General features: G+C 39.5%; 2 protein-coding genes across 4 annotated transcripts; both read left to right on the top strand.

The window, feature by feature from the left end:
- The first annotated feature begins 2044 nt into the window (after nucleotides 1-2044).
- Nucleotides 2045-9526, top strand: mob3c (MOB kinase activator 3C). 2 transcript variants are annotated; one of them, XM_072660270.1, is made up of 4 exons: nucleotides 2045-2319; nucleotides 6123-6636; nucleotides 8364-8566; nucleotides 8826-9526. In XM_072660270.1, exons 2-4 carry the CDS (start codon nucleotides 6219-6221, stop codon nucleotides 8853-8855), a joined length of 651 nt encoding a protein of 216 aa, XP_072516371.1. In that variant the 5' UTR covers nucleotides 2045-2319; nucleotides 6123-6218; the 3' UTR covers nucleotides 8856-9526. The 2 variants fall into 2 exon arrangements, with proteins under 2 accessions (XP_072516371.1, XP_072516372.1); XM_072660271.1 differs by lacking the exon at nucleotides 2045-2319 and adding an exon at nucleotides 4628-4700.
- A 1260-nt stretch (nucleotides 9527-10786) lies between these two features.
- mknk1 (MAPK interacting serine/threonine kinase 1) lies at nucleotides 10787-20805 on the top strand. 2 transcript variants are annotated; one of them, XM_072660600.1, is made up of 14 exons: nucleotides 10787-11097; nucleotides 11881-11925; nucleotides 12599-12695; nucleotides 12874-12975; nucleotides 13359-13456; nucleotides 13574-13653; nucleotides 13749-13822; nucleotides 13936-14040; nucleotides 14124-14179; nucleotides 14473-14568; nucleotides 15898-16092; nucleotides 16253-16417; nucleotides 16688-16731; nucleotides 17461-20805. In XM_072660600.1, the coding sequence occupies exons 2-14, from the start codon at nucleotides 11890-11892 to the stop codon at nucleotides 17690-17692; spliced, it is 1380 nt and encodes a 459-aa protein (XP_072516701.1). In that variant the 5' UTR covers nucleotides 10787-11097; nucleotides 11881-11889; the 3' UTR covers nucleotides 17693-20805. The 2 variants fall into 2 exon arrangements, with proteins under 2 accessions (XP_072516701.1, XP_072516700.1); XM_072660599.1 differs by having other exon boundaries at nucleotides 10788-11097; nucleotides 12871-12975; nucleotides 17461-20804.
- Nucleotides 20806-23588: the final 2783 nt, after the last annotated feature.

Here is a 23588-nt window from a genome sequence, read left to right as displayed (position 1 = left end):
ATCACATTAGAAATGTATTTTCTCTTATTCAGTTTGCAACTTCTAATTTGAACCCAGCAAAAGTGCATGAAATAAGCATATAATCTCAGTCAAAAAACTAAAACAAAAAAGGTATCTCCTTTCTTGTACATTTTTATGTATTATCATTTGAATTCAGTGGATGGACCAAGGGAAATCCTAAATTCCTTGTAATTAAGTATTTTTCCATTAACTTACATTACAATGCAAAGGCTCCTCCACACTGTAAACAAAAAGTGTTCTACCTTGAATGTGATGTCTGGAATGTGAATTGTCAAGAGTGCTGTTTCTGCTAAGCAGAACCGGCGCTGTGGGATGAAGCGAATTGTCTTGGTGCCACAGTCTGTAAATTGTAGTATTACACTATTCATAAATTATTTAGAGTCATTTGAAATGTGCACTCAACCACAAGAAAACAAGGCCAACCCATGAGCTGGCATGTCCAGTTTTGCATTTTCCTTTATAAAGTAGTGCTTGCCTGTGCTGGATCCCTTCATGCACTTACTGTACAATTACAATTACAGTCTATTTTAGCTCTGTATTCATACCTTTTTCTAAATATCTCGTAGTTATAGTTTAGTCTGTCATCTCTATTATTTAATTATTAATTTGTTACCTGTTGTACTGGCATACTAATATATATGTGAAATACACACTGAAGTTCACGCTCTACCCTGGTATACCTCGTTTGCTAGGCCACATTTAAAGGGGAATTCCACTAGATATTCCAAAATATCTACATAATTAAACTATGCTGAAGAAGCAGGCCAGAGTCAGATTTCTTTACAGTGATGAAAGAAGATTTTGGCCTAAAATGTATTTTTTTTTAATCCATTCACTGTGACTTGAGTGCACTGGTACGCTAACAAAATTAAGAGCTCTGTATACAATATGTCTGTATGGCAGGGTGGCTAGAAAGAAGCCATTACTGAAAAAGACACATCAAAGCACATCTGGAGTCTCCCAGACAGTGTTATAGCAACCTAGCTTTTTGGTAATAATACACTGTGCCGTGTGTGGTGCGAACCTAACACTGCCTATCTCTCAACACACAACATCTTGAAAGTGAAACATGGTGGTGGCAGCATCATTCTGTGGGGATGTCCTTCCTCGGCAGGCCTGAGCAATATGTTAAAACTTAAATTATGTCAAAAAGGCTGGATGGATGGTGCAAAATCAAGGGAAATACTGTGAGAAAATCTGCTCAAGTCTACTAAAAACAAAATCCTGGGAGAAACTTCACCTTTCAGCAGGACAATGACCTCTAGATCCAAATCTATCTGAGGATCTGGGCCACTGTTTGAACCAGTCTGGTTCCCAACCAATGTGAACAACATGGAGCACGGTTAGACTGATGGTTAGAATGGATTAAAAAACGCTTCCAAACACTGTGCAAAGCCAGCAGACATGTATCCCTCTTTTACACTACATGGACAATCATTCCAGAGAACACAGTTCCACTGCTCCACAGCTCAAAGCCAACGTCTGGCATTAGGAAGGTGCCACTGGGTTCATGTTTATCTCTTTCAGAGAGTTCTATTGTATTGGTGATACTTTTCTACAGGGACTAGATATGAATGTGCGTGCATTTGCACATCTGTGTCAGCAATGCATTTACTGCATTTAATAGTAGGGGTGTCCACAGACATTTATACATATTGATATTCAGTGTTCTTGAAGTAAAGGTAAAGGTAGAAGTGCCGCCAACACAAAACGCATATCTAGTATCATAACAACAATAACATATCGCCGTATTGCTCACCCCTGGAATATTCCTGCTGTAGAATCTGCTTTTTATTAACGTGGGTTATGTGATTTATTGAAAAATCCTGCCTTATGAAATATCCCTTTTATAGTCCATGTGCATAGTTTGAACGGGCAGTGGCTGTGGACAGGAGTGAGGGATGAAAGAAGAGGGAAGAAATGAGGGTTGTGCCACAAAGGCCTCTGCCCCTCCCACAGCCAACGAAATCTCCCCTTTTAGCTTGCCTCCGAGAACACACTTGCACACACACACATGCACACAGACAGAGACAGTGGGGCCTAGCAGACCAAATCAGGATGTGACATCATCACAGGAAGAGAAGCCAAACAACTTTTCTTTTTCAGTTTTGCTTTTTCTCGGGCACTTTTCGAGCGGACGGGTTTGCTGATGAGTGGCAGAGGAGTCAAAGATTCTTTAGATGAGAAATCCAGCGTGATCCATGTCCTCTGGGAGATAAGTGGAGGCAGAGGAATTCTCCCGAGCGTTCCCACAGATCCCCACAGCATTCCAAGCGTTCAGAGTGGGACTTCAGCCAGGTACTGTGGGGAGGAATTTTCTCTCTCTCACTCTACTTCTCTTTGAATCAAAGCTCATTCAGTTTGTCTGATGAAAGAGGAGCCTTTATGCAATGCTTTTGCTTTATATTACAGTTCTCATGGATGAATGCTTTTCCTGAGAATACACTATAGGCTTAAAAGTGTGTGATAATGCATACTTAATGAATACTTTAGAAAATACTCTACCACCCTTACACATTTCTTAAGGTGGTGGAGTCTCTCTATATAACAATAGAATAGAATGTATTATTCTATATTATACATAGAATAGAAGCTTTTTAAAAGACCGATCTACAAACAATTTTCCACTATCAAGAACCTTTTAAGAGGCGAAGAACCAATTAAGCATTCAAATGGCTATGTAAGGTGTTATTGTTCTCTATAAAACATTGCCCTTAGTAAAGAACACTTGTAGATTTGTATATTTTCTATACAATAATATATATTGTATATACACTCTTACCAAAAAAGGCTTCCATATTGTACTAGATGTCATGACAATAGTAGAACCCATTTTATTGCAAAAAAGACCATGTCTTCATCTAGAGCCATCTACAACAGCTTTCCCAACAGTTTAACCAGGTGAAGAACCATTTATGCCACCAAATAGTTGTATGTGTAGTTATGGTTCTGCATAGAATCACTGCTTTTACTAAAAAACACCCCTTTGAGAGGTTTTATGCACATAATTGAATAAATATTAGATTATATTACTTCTAGAGCAATTTATATTCTATATAATATAACCTTTATATTGTTGCTGTCAAAGACACATGTATATCCATTAGTTTTCTATTTTTTCAACATCATTTGATCACAGCAGTTAAGTTTATGTTAACTTCCATTAAAAGTTGAGAGCAGTTCTGCCCTGTCCTGTAAAGTTAACATTTTGGAGAAATACTGTTTGTTTTTGGTAGTTTTTTTTTCGGTTCTATGTAGACAAACTAATTTCTATTCCAGAGCTTTATGACAAAAACATAAAGGTCTTGTTACAGCAACACAATAGGCCCCTTCATAATGACATGCAATGTCCATCACTGCACTGCATGCGGGCTTTCTAAACAGTTTCTAAACTTCATGCTGTTCTGTCTGATTTGTTCTGTTCAGTTGTATTCAAAATGAACAGTGGAGTGTAACTGGTTCCTACATTTGGAGGAAATCTGAAGAACTGGCTTTGGTTGTGGAAAGTATTCAATGGCTCAGATTTATGAAACTCCTAACTACACTCAAAAACAGGTGCCAAAAAGTGTTTTTGTGGGCAATCCCACTTGTCTATATAACCTTTCAATTTAGTTAAAGAAAAAAGCATCAACTACAAAGCTCTTTCAGGGAACCAAAGAATGTGTGACTGGTCTACTTTGGACTGAGACAAACACAGAGAAAGAGAGAGAGAGAGAGAGAGAGAGATATGACCCAGACAGAGAAAACAAAGGAGTTTAAATTCCAGCCATTTTGAATGAGTTCCCTACAGATGTCTGGATACGGTGTAATTTCACAGTGGAAGGCAGTGGTCAGCGGCATTCACCAAGGATTTGAAACATGCTGCTCCTGCTTCTGCCAAATGAGAGAGCTAATTCCAGGTCAGCAGTGCAATGTGCTCAGGTTATACTAATATGTATACAAAGAAGTACTGTAAATAGAGAGGGGGAAAATGGCTGTGAATTGAAAGGGTGAGTGCTCTGTAATGGCTGTTATCTCACCCAGCCAGACTCACATAAACAGAGGAAGTGGTGAAAAAAGTGAATACTACAGTAAGATAGTACCAAAAAAATAAATATTTATAATATAAACACTAAGTTTATCAACATGTAGAACAAATGTCAATATTGAAGGCATTGAAAGGCTAAATGGAGTATCTTAGCATTCTTAACATAACCTCTAATCTATTAATATCACAGACATTATTTTGAGCATATTATTTTTCATACTGTCAATGCTGAAAACCTGTTGACACAAAGCTCACGTATAATGAATGAGACTGAGAAGAATGTCTTACCAAAAAGAATGTCTTACCAAAGCTGTGCTTATGACTGTTTAAAATAGTAGTCCCAGGTAGTTTTGCTTTCCATGAGGTTTTCTGCTACCCATGTGCATTGAAGCCTGTATCAGGCCTGTGCCCCTGCGATCGCAGTGCTTCGACCCCTTTACATCTTTATTTGGCCCATTCACGCCTGCACTTCCTATTGGGAATACAAAGACAATATCCAGTAGCCTGGCCTGTCAGGTGACTAAACCTCAAGCACAGCACAGATACGCCCATTCAAATGTACAGAGCAGCTACAGGGTTCAAACCATGGAAGAAACCATGAAAAGGCATCCAAAAATGGAGATACATGTTTGTCATTGGACAGCAGCGATAGGTAAATCCTGTTGTTTTATGATCTACTACTGAAACTATGACATGACATGAACAAGATGAAGTGGGATGTTGATTGGTGTCTACTTATACAAAACAGCTACTGTCTCATAAGATATTATAGGGTTTAAGTCACAGGCCTAGGGCCTATTTGATGTTAATCGGACTGCTGGAACCTGCGTTACAATAAACACACATGATGCAGAGGAAACGTCAGTGTTATTTAGAGACTTTTCACTTGACCCTGGGGGTTATTCTCTAGAAGTTGTTTCTCAAACCGCTCATGTAGTAAAATCTCCTTTACTCTATATTTGGGCATAATGCAGTGGTGTCAGTGGTGTTCAGTTTTCCCTAAAGGGAATTTCATGTGGACATCATAGATAGGCTAAACTTACTCTGTTTTATGTCTTCAGTTGATATCCAGCATCAGACATTTTAGATGCAAAGTATTTTGTGGATTTGGCTTGTAATGCCCTTACTCTTGTTTAGAAAGTTAAAAATCAAGGTGTGAAGTATGATAAGGCAACCTTAGGGGCTCCAGAACACCATGGACTCCCCCAAAATTCTGCTGTAACTTCTGTCTCAATGTACATGGATGACAAGTAGCTGTCTTTTTAGCTATTAGCTTTATTATATTTATTGCTACCAGGTTTGTCTTGTTTATCGCTGTTCTAGCTCTCATATGACCTTTGTGTGTGTGTGTGTGTGTGTGTGTGTGTAAATAGTACAGCCACACAGTTAAGACGTGCTGGTAATTAACACAGCAGTAAAATCACTTTATTTTTAGTAGCAGTTCCTGAAATGAGACATTCTGGACAGATTGATTTAGTTTAGCCAAGACTTTTCTTAAAATTACTGTTTTACAGTGTGATTAATAACTTATAATCCATTCAGCTCCCAGCTCCTTTAAACACTGCAGTTAAGTCACTGTGTGAGTAGTAGTACACACTCCAGATTGATATCTGTTGTTTTTTATGTCAACTACTAATGTGAAATAATTCGTGGGTGAATGTGCTAGGATTTGGTTTTCTATAGTGTGTGTATTAGCATTAGCATTAGCCTCAATTCAGATCTTAATCTTAACATTTCTGCAAACATTTTATCAAGTTTTAGACATTATGTCCCGTTTTTTATATAAAACAGTTTGACAATGCACACTCTTCATACACCTTCTGCGAACGCTCCCCAGTACTGCTGACAGGGCAACTATGTCCATTAACGGTCATTTAACCAAACAACGTTAAAACAAACACTCTTGGATTGGGATTAAAATAGCCAATACCTGATCCATTAAAACATGGCAGGATCGGAATGAGACATCTATAGTTTCTTCTGTTCTTCCTTTTAAATTTAGGTAACAGTCATAAAGATGTTGGAAATTACATTGCTTTCTTCATTCTTTGTTCCACATTATTCCCCATTCTAGAAACATCTTCCGTTTATGGAATAGAAGGTGAAAACTTCCATCCGTCTCAACCTTCACCGGCACAGACTCTAAGGTTAGCACAGCCTGCGGAGACACATGGCTCTGTGCCTGGGGCAAGTCTTCAGCAAAGACAAGACGTTCAGGCCTCGAAAGCGCTTCGAGCCGGGCACCCAGCGGTTTGAGCTGTATAAGAGAGCGCAGGCTTCGCTGAAGTCTGGCCTGGATCTCAGGAAAGTGGTGCAGTTGCCTGAAGGAGAGAACATTAATGACTGGATCGCCGTGCACGTCGTGGACTTCTTCAATCGCATCAACCTGATCTATGGAACGGTCAGTGAGTTCTGCACGGAGAGGACCTGCCCTGTCATGTCCGGAGGCCCTCGCTATGAGTACAGATGGCAGGACGGGGACCATTACAAGAAGCCCACCAAACTCCCGGCCCTGAAGTACATGAATCTGCTGATGGACTGGATCGAAACGCTCATCAACAATGAGGACATGTTCCCTACACGCGTAGGTGTGTGTGTGTGTGTCTTGCTCTCTCTGAGACCGTCTCCTGGAGGCCATTCTTTGCTTGCATGTTTCTTGAGTTACATTTTATATAACTATGGAAACTGAGTGTGTTGTGTTGGGTCTGTATGAGGTCTCATACAGATTTAGTGGTATTGTAGTATTGCTAGAGTGTAGACACTGTCTGCTACAGGGGCATTTCAGTGTTGTTGAGAGGTTAATATGAGGATACCTGAATGATAGTACACACCACTGATTCACCTACAGTGAAAGGTGTAGTGGATAGTGTAGAGTAGAAGGTTACAACATTGCCTTCCCTGTGGCAGACTAGGGCTTGAAGTCCTTGGGCAAGACTCATGATGCTACATTCGCCCACCTAAGCAACATGATTCACTCTGAATGAAAGCACCAGCCAAATGCAATGAGTGTAAATCTGAAAGATTGTTAGGCTGAAACTCCAGTTTACAAATCTACAATCTTCTCCTTAACCCAAACATAGTCCGCCAAGACATGTTGCCAGGTAAAATATGAACATGTATGCTAACATGCTAAGACAAATAATGACGAAAATAATTACCTCAACTAAATATCTAATGCAAACTAGCAAACTCTGGTAAATTTGCTGTGGAACATTTGGCTTTGACTGTAGTAGCCTATAATTGGATGATAAACAGTTGGTGATGTTATTACATAGTCATATCAAAATACTATGTCCACCCCTGGTTTGGAGTGAACTTTGTTAGCGTGCTTTCAGCTTATTCTTCAATGGTCAAGACCCCACAGGACCATTATTATTACCATAGATCAGGTTTTTTTTTTTTTTTGGTCCAATTATTGGGTGGTGGGTCATTCTCAGTACTCCAGTGACACTGACATGGTGAAAGTGTGTTAGTGTATGTTGTGCTTGTTTGACTGTCCACTTACTGTCCAATCTATTAGACACTCCTACCTAGTTGGTCCACCTTGTAGATGTAAAGTCAGAGACAGAAGCTCATCCGTTGCTGCACAGCTTGTGTTGGTCATCTTCTAGTTCTTCAACAGTGGTCATAGGATGTTGCCCACAGGACGCTTTTGGCTGGATATTTCTGATTGGTGGACTATTCTCAGTCCAGCAGTGATGCTGAGGTGTTTAAAAACTCCTAAAGCACTGCTGTCTAATCCACTCGTACCAGTCCAACACACACTAACACACCACCACCATGTCGGTGTCACTGCAGTGCTGAGAATGACCCACCACCCAATAATAATTTGACCAGACAGTTTAATCATTTGAAAGTACCTGCTGCTCCTGACACCATACCTAAGATTTCAGTGTGAAAAGTTGCTTAAAATGAAATCTTGCTACATTAACTTATGTAAAAAAATTAAGTTGTTTTTTTATTTGCCATGTAAAGATACTTTTTGGTGATCTTCATTGTCCTGTAGTAATGTAGCTACCTTGCTCAAGTGCAAAACTAAAAAAGCACCAACTGATGACACCAAACATGTCTTGGCTGACAGACTACATTTGCATTTGGGTAGAAATCTGGGTAAATCTGATTTCTAGCTGAAATCTCTAAAACCCAAAGTCACTAATAGTGAGATATCATAAGAATACCTCTACATGGGGGAACTGTGATGAGTGAAAATTTCTGAGATCCACACAATACGTTCTACATGTGCTCTTCCTGGATAAACTCATGTGAATTTACTTAATATGATGGAAGGTTGACAATGATTCCTTTGTTGTTCCAGGAGTTCCTTTTCCAAAGAACTTCCAGCAAGTGTGTAAAAAGATCCTAAGCCGGCTGTTCAGAGTGTTTGTGCACGTTTACATCCACCATTTCGACAGTGTCTGCAACATGGGAGCCGAGGCACATGTGAACACCTGCTACAAACACTACTACTACTTCATTTCAGAGTTCAGTCTTATCGATCATTCAGAACTGGAGCCACTGGTGAGTACAGCGAGTTTTAACTTGAAGGTTCCAGATCACTTACAAAAACAGACAGCGTAGGAGGATAATGGTGGGGATGGAGATGCTGGCTTATGACATATGAAACCTATTGAATGACTAATCATGACCAAGTTGCATATAAAAAATGTATTCCCTACCTCTGTGGTGAATCTAAGTGAAATGAGCCTATGCAAATCAGCAGCATACTGAAATATCTGGAGTTTAGTAACACAAAACCATGCGTTTTCTTTTCCAACAGAGACCCATGACAGAGAGGATCTGTAACTGAAAAAAGTGGACAGCAAAGAAACTCTCAAAAGCTAACTGTCCACTTTCTGATGGATCCATGGACCGAGCATCTCGAGTATTTAAGCCAAATGAACAATGTGTTCTGGATCTAAGATTTGTCTTGTTTTGTAGGATCTCATCCTATTACTTATATGAGCCTAAAAACATAACGGTGGCAGATGTGACATTTCAATAGTGACTATGGGTTTTGGGTCCAATAACGCTACCTATGTCAAAGGCATTATTCTTTCAGTGAATTTTAGGACCTGTGCTTATGCATCATTCTGCAAATGACAAAAAAGCACTAGAAATGGATAGCGTTGTAATAGCTGTGATAGAGGTTTGCCTTATTGCTGTCCAATTCTACATTGAGTATGAATATGAATTTTTTTAATGTCCTCTTTTCACTGCATGTGAAAGACTGAAGCATATTTACATTTCTGGACAATCTGAGAAGTGGTGTGATGATGTTTTGTGATTTAATTTATGTCCCTGAGGATGAGTACAGACTTGTTTTTGTATGCCATTTTCTAGCAGTTTCAGCTGGGGCAGGACATTACACGCCCATGGTTTCAGGGCATGTTTGAAATGCAACAGTGTTGGTCTTGTGAAAGCACGACAGAGCCAAGGCCCTTTCTTGCATTTTCACATAATGAAAACACTTTGTGTGGCTTTCAGTGTATTTTATTTGTGCATGCTTTTAACATATATCTAAATGAAATAGTCTTCCAAAGAACACCCACCCCTGCCTCCCTGTCAAACCAGCTGAACTGCAAAAAGACTGGGAGAATACATGCATGCCTTGTCTGTTTGTGATTAGTTCGAAAGTGAAGCTTAATGAATGCCAGTATGAAGATCAGAATTTTCCTACTTGTGTATATGCTGCTTCTTTCTGTGTAGAAACTAGAATTACAGAGAAATTCACTAACTAAAATCTCTGCAGTTTGGTGGTGATACAAAGCAGAAGTCACAATTAAATACTCAGCGTTGCCACGTTTCAACTGTAGAACCACAAACAAATTACTGTAAACCCAAAAAACAAACAAACATAAAAATAACCCTAAAACTAAAAAATAGCATAAAAAAGTTTGGGCAGCCCTGTTAAAAGAATGTTGTTATTGTATGTAAGCGAGTAGAACATGAACTAACAAAAAGTTAATAAATAAAGGAATAAATAAAAGAAAAGACAAAAAGTATAAAAATTATATTTTAAGCAGGTTAGTGTATCATTTTTGTTTAGTAAAAATAAAAGAGCACCATGCAAAATTGTGGGATTTGAGCCCTCAGATAACTTTTACCAAGGTTTAAGACATTAATTAGACTTTAACTAGCTTGGGCTATGGCTGGTTCACAGTCACCTTTCAGAAAGACCTGATGAAGTTCTACTAGACTCCTTAAACCTTGGCTTAGCAATTAGTAGCATTGTCTCCTCTACGCAAAAATATGATGAAATTTTAAATATTTAAATATTTTTAAGTAACTGTTTTTTTAGTTCAGAATTCAATTAAAATGGCATTTGACAGGAACGGTGAAAGCCTGAAAAACCAAGAAAACCTTCCAGAAGAGCTGCATGTCGGATTGCTAAAATGTCAAATTCACAATTTGTAATTGACTGCAAAAGATCTTCAGGAAGATTTAGCAGACTCTGGGGTGGTGGTGCACTGCACAAATATGACCTTCATGACCTTCATGAAAGAATCATCAGAAGAACACCTGCAGAGTGCTCAAATGTTTGCTTTCTTCACTTTTGTTCTTTTAAAACAGTACTAGGTACTTGCTTTAAAATATTAAAGAAATGTGTCATCTTTAGGTTTAGGCCTTGCAAATCACATTATGCTTAGTAGCTATTCACAAAAACACCAGGGGTTTCCAAACGTTTTCCACGGCACTGCAACATCAAACTCTGACTTACATTTACACAGAAATGTGTCATTCCTCTTTCACATGTTTGCAAAAGCCTTTTTTAACCTGATCACTGGTCTGTTTTCCTGTAATTCCATTTACACCATTACCTGAGAGATCAGACAGTGGAAAGGTAAAACCGTTCTCTTCAAATGATGAAGTCTAAATACTTGACCTGTAGCGTCAGCACTCGCGCGCTCCTGTGCAGCCAATGGGAGCTCAGATTAGCGAAGTGGGCGGGGCTTTGACCACTGTTGTGCTTTCGCCACACTTTCCCTCCCTGCGCGCCTCCACTGTTCTGACAGGCTGGCAGAGGCAGGCAGGACCGGCGAAAATTCCAGGTTTGGTTATTTTTCCTGTTTAATTACTGGAATATTGTGTTCAGAATTGCTTAGAAGGACTCAATTACATTTACTGACACCAAAACATCTAGGCAGCTGTGTGTTTGTTTACTGACAGTTACCGTATCAGCGACAGTTCACTAGCAGGCTAGAGTAAATACGCGACATTACTGAGCCAGCAAATGCTAGCTAGCTAGCTAACGTTAGATAATTTCAGTTTCTTTAGACTTTGCTATGTATTGGGGTTGGCTGTGTGGCTATGCATAGTTATAACGTTAGTAGTTAGCTAGCTACAGTAAATAGCTAGCTATGTATTCAGTCGTAACGTTAATGAATCGCCCAGAAATTGAAGTGGTCAGACTGTAGCTAAACTAGCTAACTGACAACCCTGCTGAATAGGCTTGCTAGCATTAAGTGCATAGTCGTGCTGTCAGAAAAGGTCCACTAGATTATTGAGGACAGTAGTATTGCTTGTTGCTTGGATCTACGTTACACAGATAGGCTAGCAAAACAGCTAAAGCTTGTACATTCGTACTAGATAAGTCAGAGCTATATTACTGTGTTGAACTTCTCATCAAGACAAGCTGTTGAATTCGTGTTGCTTGTTACTCGACATGGTTTGCTCTCATCCGTTGTGCGGTATCTGGAGTTTCCCCTTTTCGAGATTGCAGAAATGCTGGTTGACCAACAGAGAGAAATTGCTCACGTAAAGCAAGACTGCTACTGGATGATTAATTGGGTAAAACACTCAATCAATCAACATGTCTTCACTTGTAATTTCAGCTCGCAGGGATGGTAAGGCAGAGCCAACTCCACTGCACGGGCCAGGTAATGATTGCACATTTGAGTTGTATTGACTGATAAAGCACATAGTAATCAATTAAGTTGTCACTTTTCAACTACCTTTCAGACTTTTCATGTGGGCCTTAATGTTGCCTTTTTATGTAAAGCCAAAGCAAAATCCAGACGCATTACACAACTCTTTATAATTGGGTTACCTGTTAAACTGAGGACCTTAGTGTCCTCATTTAGTTAACCAGTGTCGACAGCTTACAGATTGATCTCTGTGCTTCCCGCCATTAGTTTGTTCATTTAAATAGTTGGGCCCATGTCACAGAGTGAAATCTGATCGCCCAATTCTGGAAAGTGATCTCTATTCTCATGAGCTCAGTCACTCTGAAAAATGTACACCTGCTGTCATGTCATGACTTTTTCTGATAAGAGGTCAGGTGTAAATTTAGAGCTTTAAGTACGAGCAGTCTCTATATATAACTCTGACACTTCAGAAAGTGTCCTGACTGTTCTGAGATGTCCTGATGTTTTTTGGAAGCAGTATGTTTGGAACATGGAAAAGCCCCAGTCAACACCAGCATTCACCAGCTGCCCTCTTTTCACCTACCTGGCAGGCTGCCTATAGACAACCTCACTGTAATGAAACCCTGTAATTTCCCAATTTCACATTCTTCTTTTATGTGTACATTTTCTTTTTCGTGTTCCTCAGGTGACCAGAGAGTCTATGGCGCCTGGTCCGTCAAATGGTGATGCAGGCCTCCCTCCGCTTCCTCCTGCCTCCCGCTGTGCCTCCCAGACATCATCAGGTACAGATATCAAGATTCAGTTCATGCTTAATACAGATCCTCTCCTATGTTGAGCGTAACTGAAGTGGAATTATGCTGTTATGGCTCGGAAACATCTTGATGCAAAATCAGTTCATTACTAAGACAATGCCACATAATCTCACAGCATTAGGGTTTCTTTTTTTTCTCTGTGTAGCAGCGATGGAGAGCAGTCAGCCAGTGAATATTGCAGACTCAGGGATACGCAGGAAGAAAAAGCGGCGGACCCGAGCAGCAGACAGCTCCACAGACACATTCAGTGGTATTTCTCTCATACCATTTTACAGTAAATGTGTCTAAACACATGGCTTGTATAATCGGGAGAACGTCTGTTTTAATTGCACTGTTTGCTTCATGTGAATCATTAATGAGTCAATATCTGCGTCACTGTTGCATTTGCCAATACACTTAAAACATCATTAATATGTAAGAATGTGTTCAATCCCACTTACAATTCTGAGCAGTTGTGAATAGGTTAAAGTGTTTATTTAATAATAGTTGACAGTAATCAGCTCCACTGTGCTTCTGTCATCAAGATGGAGCTGAACATTGACAGGATGCTCTTGCCCAATATTTATCACATTTCCTGTTTCAGGTCACTCAGGCAACATTTACTGTGTGACTAAACTCAACTCTATATTGTAGATCTCTACAGGCTCACAGACGAGGTGCTGGGGCAAGGGGCCTATGCTAAAGTCCAGTGCTGTGTGAACCTACAAAACGGCAAAGAGTATGCTGTGAAGGTACGACTTCACAGTACTGCCATGAAATGTATTCTTTTTGTAATTTAGTTCTTGTGGTTGACTAACATATGCAATATCTAAGATTTTTAAATGTATATCTGTGTTTGGACTCAAAAGATCATTGAGAAGATTGCCGGCCACAGTCGGAGTAGAGCGTTCAGAGAGGTGGAGACCTTGTATCAGTGCCAAGGGAATAAGTACGATAATTTGTCCTTAAAATAATAAAAGTAATCTGATAATTATCATTAACTGCGTTGGCTTATTGGAATGACCTCTCTGTGTTTCGTAACAGAAACATCCTGGAGCTCATTCAGTTCTTCGAGGATGACCGCTGCTTTTACTTGGTGTTCGAAAAGCTGCATGGAGGTACAGTCCTCTCAAACATTAATCTGCTAAGTTGGTCATAAAGGTTTGATTTTCTTCAACCTTTTTTCTGTTTCTTTCTGTGTACCCTCTTTTCTACTTGTTCATTTCCTCAGGATCCATTCTAACACACATCCAGAGGAGGAAACACTTTGACGAGCGGGAAGCCAGTCGTGTTGTTAGGGACATAGCTGAAGCTCTTGACTTCCTGCACACTAAAGGTGGCGATTCCTCATTTTGCTTATTTATGACCATGTTTAAAAAAGTTTTGTTTAATTAATAACACTCCAATTCTGTCCTGTAGGAATTGCTCACCGGGATTTGAAACCTGAAAACATCCTTTGTGTACATGCAGATAAGGTACAGTTTTATTGCACTCCTAATGGCTTCACAGGAGTTAAAATGTGTAGTTGATATGAAGATACTGATACCATGACAATGGTTATGTTAACAGAAGAGAAGATTTTATTATCTGGTTCTTTACTGTTGCAATTTCTAAAACAGCTTCTTACTTGAGTATTTCCATTGATTCTGTTAGTTTCCAATAATTCAGTACATGTAAGTCAACATCATCACAAACACAATGCTACTGCTACTGTTGGGTTAAGTTCTGTCATCTTTATATACTACTTAAGTCACATTTGCATGTGTAGGTGTCTCCTGTGAAGATCTGTGATTTTGACCTGGGAAGTGGAGTAAAGTTGAGCAGTGCCTGTACTCCCATAACTACACCAGAACTTACTACACCGGTATATACACACACACACACACACTCACATGCAGGTTTTGCTGACCTTGGCGGTTGCCGTACGTGTCTACTGCATGCACATTTGAAATTTCCGTCCTTCCATTGTCTGCCTACATACAGTAGTTCCGTTTAAATGGCAGGGATACAGCTGCAAGATTTTTCAGATTATTTGTTACTTTTAAGAATCAGAGGAACATGCAAACAGACTATCATGACAACAGCTTGTAGTTCAAGGAAATAAACACCTGTAAAAGTGACTCTTACCCAGATAGGTGCATTATCACATTTGTAAGTTGCCATGAAACCTTGGAAGTACAGTTCATTATTTCTTATTTAATGATTAAAAAAAGGTTCACCAAACAAGTATGAAAATAGCTTTGTAGCGAATGCTTTCATATATATGTTAATTCAGTTCAACTTTATTGTCATTATACTAATACAGGCTTGTACATTACAATGAAACACTTTTAGACTATAGTCTCCAGTGCAGAATAGGTAGGCAGGTAGACAATAGACAAAACACCAGACAGGGTGCATAGACAATAAATACATATATACAAAATATACATGTATATAAAATATACAAATATCAATATGTACATGTAGAATAAATAAATGTGTAGAGCAGTGATGTGCTGTGCATGTAAATGAAGAGTACAACAGGGAGGTCAGGAGTGTATGCAAACGTAGGACAGTCTGGTTTTGCATCTTGTATGTAAACAGACTTAAGGAGTCTTAAACCTTAAAAGGATTTAGGCAAAGATATAGCAGATGTAGACAGAAGAAAAAACTTTTTTTTTCATTTAGTCTGTAAAAGTGTTTATTCTGTAGAGACATTTCATGAATTAGCTTTCTAATGCAGGAACAGAAAGCCTGCATAACTCCAGTGTAGTGACTTTATTGACCATCAGTTTGGGTTGGCAGTCAGTCAGATATTAAATGTCTAAATTGTCTTAAGAAGATGTGTTGGTGAAATCAAAGCTACGTTTTAATGTGTGAAAACCACAAAACCTTTATCTTAATTTTTGTGTTTGATTTTCCATGATTAAAAATCAGTAGCTGCCATTTACATTGTATGAGGATATTGTGTGACAAGTGGACAAATAGAAATGGACCACAATGACTCAGAATCAAATCTTATTAAAGCTACTGTTTTGGTGATGCTAGACTTTATTCTGACAGCAATGATATGTTGAGCTGTTGCTGGCTCGAATTTTGAGAATCATCAGTTTTTGTTGGCTTATCCTACAACAGCATAAGCCACATTTGCTGAAAGGGATTTAGGTCATCTGAAGTGTGGTTTTGAAAAGACTGTGTCATCTCTCTGTAGTGTGGTTCAGCTGAGTACATGGCTCCAGAGGTGGTTGAGGTTTTTACAGATGAGGCATCATTCTACGACAAACGATGTGATCTCTGGAGCCTAGGTGTCATCCTCTACATCCTGCTTAGTGGCAGTCCACCTTTTACTGGCCACTGTGGCACTGACTGTGGCTGGGAGCGAGGGGAAACCTGCCGTGCCTGCCAGGTAAGACGTATGCATATTAATTTAAGCACTGCATAAATCAATCCACTGCATTTACATATTGTCTTGTTGAGGGTGCCTTGTTTACACTGTATCTCTCATTTCAACACACCACTCATTTCCTGTACAACAAGCTAAACACTCATTGTGGGATTAAAAACAGAACAACCTGTTCGAACGGATCCAGGAGGGAAAGTATGAGTTCGGTGATCGGGACTGGGCTCATATCTCAGACAGTGCCAAAGACCTGATCTCCCGGCTGCTGGTGCGAGATGCTATGCTGCGGCCCAGTGCTGCACAGGTCCTGCAGCACCCGTGGGTGCAAGGGGTGAGACTGCTGCTGCTTCACTTTCTCTCTTTCCTTTTATCAGCTTGTTATGGTAAGATAAGATAAACTTTATTGGTTGTCAAGTGAAAATGTTGAGTAGAAGGTTTTTGTGCATTTATAAAAAGCCTAGATGTAAACATATGGACAAAAGTATTAGGACAAAGTGTACATGGAGGTATATCAATGTATATGTATTGCTGTGAGATTTTGTCTTGTCTGGGATGTCAGGAAATTCATGTTTTGTTTTGTTTCGTGCATGCCCCCCTGTAGAATGCTCCCGAAAGAGGTCTTCCAACTCCACATGTCTTACAAAGGTATTTTGTTGTTCTTATTATTTTTTTAATGGCTATTAAATTAATATTTTTAAAGTCTACATAGTTGCGTTGGGTGTTTGGGTGTTGGGGTTTGATTTGTGGTAATGAGGTTAATGATTTAATTGATTCAGCACTCAGTCCAGCACTCAAGATTTACTGTTTCTAAGCACTCAAAACTCTGCATGCTGACATCAAATATTGGTCCAGTTGGTGTACATGCACTACAAAGCTTTGAAAAATACATGCGTTGTACACTTCCTTCCCTATGGCAGGCTAGGCAGGCACACCATGCAACACCAATAAGAGTTCTTGGGCAAGATTCCTAACATTACGTTTGCCAACCAGTGCACATTATTCAAATGTAAATTGCTCTGAGATCAGCCCAACCTATATGTGGCAATAAACACACACACACGCTGACACTAGTGAATTGGAAAAGTTGGAACATGCACCCAAAGCATGCACCTAAAAACAACTTGCACCCTTAGTGCTTTGGGAGCAAGTGTGGATTAGATGCCCCAACCCCCCCACCCCTAGATCCTGCTGGTCCAGGAGACTGGACCTGCAACCAACATTTAAGACACAGCTGCCCCATTATTATAGGCAATTAATTATTATAATATTATTAAACATGTTGGTCTTTATATTTTATAGTTCATCTTATTTATGACAGTAGAGCAGCTCTGGTCTGCACTGATTTGTAACCGGCTTTTTCTGTGTGACTGCTAGGAAGTGCAGCACTAAGGACCTGACTCAGTTTGCGGCAGAGGTCATGGCCTTTAACAGGCAGCTCTCCCAGCAAGATGAGGCACAGGAGCAGGATGAGGATGACAGCGGGGCCATTGTGTGCTCCATGAGACTCTCTCCTCCTTCAAACTCCAGGCTGGCCCGACGCAGAGCGCAGTCCCTTGCACTTCGCAGCACCAACGAGTACCTGTCTGCTGCACAGGTGCCGGAATAAGTCTATGCACTATACAGACTTTTACTCAAGACCTGTTCTGTTCAAATGCACAGTCTACACTACTGCATTTGATGACCTGATGATTACATGGAAACACACACAAACACATACACGGTATTTAAGTATTTATTACCAAATACTTATGGCTTAAACAATTTTTAGCCAGCTGCAGTGGTGCTTGGGTAGGAGGGACAATACAGATATTTTAGTTTTTAGTATAGCTACTAGAATGGTTCTCATTTTACCCTTGTATGTTTTTTTGTAGTTGTTGTTTATTTTTCTGTTTTAAATCCTCCATTTTAAAATATTTTAGGGTGTACGTTGGTGAGAGCACCGGTGTTTTGTTGCACATTTGTTTGCTTTAGTTCAGTTGTGGTTTTATTTTCATGGTTTAAACTTTAAATGTTTCAGGTTAAGACTAAGATTTAGCCCGATATTTCTTAAGAGCCAGCGTGAATAGTATTGAGGCTTGAGGAAATGCATGATACCATTCTGCCTTTTTGTAATAATACACAGTGGAAACGTGGTTAAACTATGGGTCTCCATGTTAATTATGTCTTTACCTCAAATCCAGTTTGCACATTGTTTTTGCACATTTTTACTACAAGCAGTGTTGCTAACTCTGCTAGGAAGTAGCATGCTTTTTGTAAAAACATTGCTGGAGTTTCAACAAAAACAAAAAGTTAGTTTTTCACTTGTAAAAGTCAGTACATGTTTCACAGCCATGTTCTTGGTTTATTTTTTTATTATTTTACTTTTAAGTATTTTGTTCTGCATATCTCTATTTTTTCACTGTGTTTACAGAGTTATTGCTTTTAATTTGTATTTTTTTAATGTTCTTCAATAGAGAATTCATATGTTGAGCTAAACACACTCATTATTGTGTCCTGAGTAAATTGAAGAGTTATAGTAATCTGTTCTGCTGGTAATCTATAACAACTGCTGTTGTGGTTTGCCATGGAAGCACTGTAACATGCTTCTTTGCCATAAAAAAAAAAAAAGATGGAATCCCTATTCTGGCTAACAGGGCCAGGTTAAAATCCCCTGGTGGCCCTGAGAAGTAGAAGTGTGGTGATAAAATACATTGCAGCAAGTTTTCTGCAACCATTCTTAACAAAATATCTAAACAAGGAAACTTAGATTTATTACCTTACAAATGAATCATGTCACACTGCACACTAAATTAAATCACTTAGTATCACTTAGCCCATTTTTATACTACTGTCTGACAGATGTAATGCTTGATGATAAATGTCTACAGCGGAATTATTAGAAACGGGGCAGTCACTGAAGTTGGAGTCCACCTGTGGTAAATTCAAATTATTGGACATGATTGAGGATTGCCAACACCTGCCTATATAAGGACCCACAGTTGACAGTGCATGTCAGAGCCAACTCTAAGCCATAAAGAAATGACCTCAGAAACAGGATTGTGTCAAGGCATGGATCTGGAGAAGGGTACAGAAAAAGGCCTGACAGAGGGAAAGGTGAATGCAGCTAACTACACAGCTCCACAGCTCTGAACCTCTGGACCTGGGCCTGAAGGAAACAGCCAAGAGAACAAAGGAGTGGCTACAGAGAAAGTCTGTGAATGTTCTTGAGTGGCCCAGCCAGAGCCCAGACCAGAATCCAATTGAACATATGTGGAATGAGCTGTTAATGACTGTACTGAATGCTCTCCTGCCAACCTGACGGAGCTTGCAAGGATATTCCAAGAGGAATGGGCAAACAAGTGTGCCAAGCCCGTAGATTCTTTCCATGTGAAATTTGGTTCCTTTTGTACTAAATTCTGTTGGAAGCATAGAATAATTACACAATTAACAGTCTAACCACCTTATTTCTACTGTCACTGTCCATTTCATCAGCTCCATATACCATATATGAGCACTCTGTAGTTCTATAATTAGAGAGTGTACAGAGAGTAATACAGAAAAGAGGAGGTCATTTTCCAGAGACAGTGATTCAGGTTCAATCTACTGAAAATAAAAAGGAAAAAAATAAAGACAGACAGATCAATACAAACGCAAAGGAAGACTGGGCAAAAATCCCTCAAACAGGAAAGACTCCAAACTAGCTGCAAAAAGCATTTACAAGATGTGGTGCTTGCCGAACGGGTTGTTACGAAGTACTGACCATGCAGGGCCTTTTAAATATTTGCTTTTTGAGGGAAAAGTGAAAAAGCTCCTGAAGAAATGCCATCTTTAACTTTATGCCTGTTGGAAATCAGGTAATTTTTTACTCACTTAGCTATTCATAGTAAGACGTTCTCAAAATTCTCAAAATTAAACTTTTGCACTTTGATTAATATGTCCAGTAAAGTTTGGGCTCACTGAAGGCACACAGAACTGGCCTGCCTTGTTCCAGTGGTGCCACTAGAGGGCACCATCTCTTCATAGTCAGTGTGACACTGGATGCTGGCTGGATGGATGTGCTGACGAGATGTTTAAGGCCAGTTTCACACTCTAGTGTAGTGTTTCAAATGGATTATTGAGCAAAAACAACTTATTCACATTCAGCATCATTATAAATAAGAAAAAAGCGTACATGTTACTTGTGCTCTAAAATGATGGAAGGCAGGCCCTTGAGCAAGACCTTTCACCCTCTCTGCTCCCCGCGCACCACAGCAACGGCTGCCCAACGCCCTGGGCATGTGTGTACACTGTCACTGTGTGTGTGTGTGTGTGTGTTCACTGCACGAACAGGTTAAAGGTGGAGGCCAAATTCAATCTGTATCCAACAAAAATGTCTTGCCTTGCCATGTCTCTTTATGATCAATTCCAGAGTGCATCAAATTTATGTGGACGTTGGGTCTGTTGAAAATTCTGTGTTGGTTACAGATAAACCAGTTCCAGAGTGTCCTCTGGACAGTTCCAGAAGGTGTTCATTAATGTGCAGTAAGGGTAAAGAGCTAATCTCATTAGTTGTCTTTATTGGGGAGTCGAATGGGTTCGGTAGTACATTTTGAACTGGATGACCAATAAAAGTAAATAAAAGATCAAAAACATCAGTCTAAAACAGGGTGGAGTTTTATACCTGGGATAATATGTGTTTTAATAGCAGATCTTATTCTCTGATAATAAAATCATGAGTTTGGATGTTTTATTGAATAAATGAATCCGGGAGATTTAGCAAATGTTCTTCATCCTTTGTCACCCAGCACCAGTATATCCTTTGAGCCAATGGTTCATTTCCTGAAAGTAAAACATCTGTGTTTGTCCTGATTTCACCTGTAGTTGCACATTTGTCACACTAAATGGTGACAGATTCTCATAGAAAGTATGAGACAAGTGAAACATTTTTCAAAAGCTTGTTTCATTTGTCAAAGAAATAAGAAAAACACATTTTAACACCTAAAATGAATTGCCTCCCTGAACAAGATGACTGGTTGTCAACTGGGCTCTACAAGATTTCTGTGGGGGCATTTAAACTGTAACTTTTTTATTCAGCAACATTGGAGGACTCCATAAATGTCAATACATCAGCTTATAGAACATGATTCCAAAAATTTCAGGAATCGACCACTGTTGAGATACACCATTTGAATATTCTCCATTTGGAGATAAAGACTCACAGAACCTCAGAAGAAGTTGTTACCCCCCCCCCCCCCCCCCCCCCCCCCCAGCTGCTTCCTATTACTGGAAAGATTCTATTCAAGTAATGTTTTTTTACTACAAGGTATCAGCTAATTTGGTTGGGTAACAACACATGCAATACACAACTTTTTGTCACAGGGCCAGCCATGTTGTGTTGGATGCATTTTTTTAATTTAGTATATTAAATGATTTAAAACTGTATTTTGCTGTGGTTTATGTTGTCTTTTTCTTGAAAGTCTTTGACGATCAGATCTAAGAATTGTGTCAAATAAGTTTTCATGACCCTGTATGTACTTGTCTTTTAACTCTAGGTGTGTTGGTTGTAAAATGTCTTTATTTGCTGTTGTTCTGCAGCAGCAAATAAATGTCATGGCACTAATTTGGACGCAGACAGTTTGTGCAGCTTATTTCCTAGGCCCATTATATCTCAGACATTATTCACTAACGTGTAATGCTTTCCCAGTTTCCATAGATACCTGATCCCCATAGCAACTAAGCTGGCCTTCCTTGGTAGCCAGAACATCCAACAATCAACGTTTGTCCTCATATTTTAGATGATGGCTCAATTGCTTTTCTCTTTGCGAAAAGTAGGCCATGATCATATATCTGTATATTAGACACTATATTTATACCGATCATACCATAACATTAACACCACCTTCTTGTTTCATTGTCCGTTTTATCAGCTCCACTGGCCATATAGGAGCAGTTCTATAATTACAGACTGTAGACCATCTGTTTCTCTGCATACTTTGTTAGCCTCCTTTCACCCTGTTCTTCAATGGATAGGACCCCACAGGACCACCACAGAGAAAGTAGTATTTGGGTGGTGGGTCATTCTCAGCACTGCAGTGGCACTGACATAGTGTGTGCGCTAGTGTGTGTGTGTTAGTGACATGTTGGTGTCTGCTGGAGTTTGGAAGTACAGTACTGTGTCCACTCTATTAGACACATCTACCTAGTTGGTCTGGTCCACCTTGCAGATGTAAAGTCAGAGACAAAGGCTCATCTGTTGCTGCACAGATTGTGTTGGTCATTCTCTAGTCCTTCATCAGTGGTCACAGGACGCTGCCCACAGGACGCTGCCCACAGGACACTGTTGGCTGGATATTTCTGGTTGGTGGACTATTCTCAGTACTCTCAATTCCTCAGCCACCTGTACCAGCACAACAGACACCAACACGCCACCATCATGTCAGTGTCACTGCAATGCTGAGAATGTCCCACCATCCAAATAATACCTGCTCTGTAGTGGTCCTGAACAGTGATAGAGCTTACAGATTTATTGTGTTATATAATATATATATATATATATATATATATATATATATATATATATATATATATATATATATATATATATAAACAAAGTGACAAAGGTTTTCTCTTGAGCCTCCCTTTTTAGCCTTCTTTTGGACTTTGATTTGTACTGCAGTGTTTGACTAAACTCTCCATTATCTTGCATGTATTTCTAAGATGATGAAGGTTATGCCCTGGTGCTCTACAAGTTCTGCCCACCTTATCACTCTAATCATTTCAATAGTGCGATCTAAATGTTGGTCCCAAAAAATCCAGGACCAGGTTTGGGTCTACTCAGTCTACTCAGGCTTTAGTGGAGCTCAGTAACACTGAGATAAATAACTGATCAGCACAATGATTTATCAGTCTACTCAGGCTTTAGCAGAGTTCAGTAACACTGAGATAAATAACTGATCAGCACAGTGATTTATTAGTCTACTCAGGCTTTAGTAGAGCTCAGTAACACTGAGATAAATAACTGATCAGCACAGTGATTTATCAGTCTACTCAGGCTTTAGCAGAGTTCAGTAACACTGAGATAAATAACTGATCAGCACAGTTATTTATCAGTCTACTCAGGCTTTAGTAGAGCTCAGTAACACTGAGATAAATAACTGATCAGCACAGTGATTTATTAGTCTACTCAGGCTTTAGTAGAGCTCAGTAACACTGAGATAAATAACTGATCAGCACAGTGATTTATCAGTCTACTCAGGCTTTAGCAGAGTTCAGTAACACTGAGATAAATAACTGATCAGCACAGTGATTTATTAGTCTACTCGGGCTTTAGCAGAGTTCAGTAACACTGAGATAAATAACTGATCAGCACAGTGATTTATCAGTCTACTCAGGCTTTAGCAGAGTTCAGTAACACTGAGATAAAAAACTGATCAGCACAGTGATTTATCAGTCTACTCAGGCTTTAGCAGAGTTCAGTAACACTGAGATAAATAACTGATCAGTACAGTGATTTATCAGTCTACCCAGGCTTTAGTAGAGCCCAG

The sequence above is a fragment of the Salminus brasiliensis genome, chromosome 17 (assembly GCF_030463535.1).
Source record: "Salminus brasiliensis chromosome 17, fSalBra1.hap2, whole genome shotgun sequence".
NCBI lineage: Eukaryota > Metazoa > Chordata > Actinopteri > Characiformes > Bryconidae > Salminus > Salminus brasiliensis.
This window is presented reverse-complemented; position numbering and strand designations above follow the sequence as displayed.

Excerpts from the sequence above, each read along its gene's own strand:
- mob3c (XM_072660270.1), top strand. The coding sequence starts at position 6,219 with ATGGCTCTGTGCCTGGGGCAAGTCTTCAGCAAAGACAAGACGTTCAGG. Across the intron at positions 6,637-8,363 it reads CATGTTCCCTACACGCGTAG|GAGTTCCTTTTCCAAAGAAC; the intron begins GTGTGTGTGTGT and ends TTGTTGTTCCAG. Across the intron at positions 8,567-8,825 it reads ATTCAGAACTGGAGCCACTG|AGACCCATGACAGAGAGGAT; the intron begins GTGAGTACAGCG and ends CTTTTCCAACAG.
- mknk1 (XM_072660599.1), top strand. The coding sequence starts at position 11,890 with ATGGTAAGGCAGAGCCAACTCCACTGCACGGGCCAG. Across the intron at positions 12,976-13,358 it reads CTCCACAGACACATTCAGTG|ATCTCTACAGGCTCACAGAC; the intron begins GTATTTCTCTCA and ends TCTATATTGTAG. Across the intron at positions 13,654-13,748 it reads TATCAGTGCCAAGGGAATAA|AAACATCCTGGAGCTCATTC; the intron begins GTACGATAATTT and ends GTTTCGTAACAG.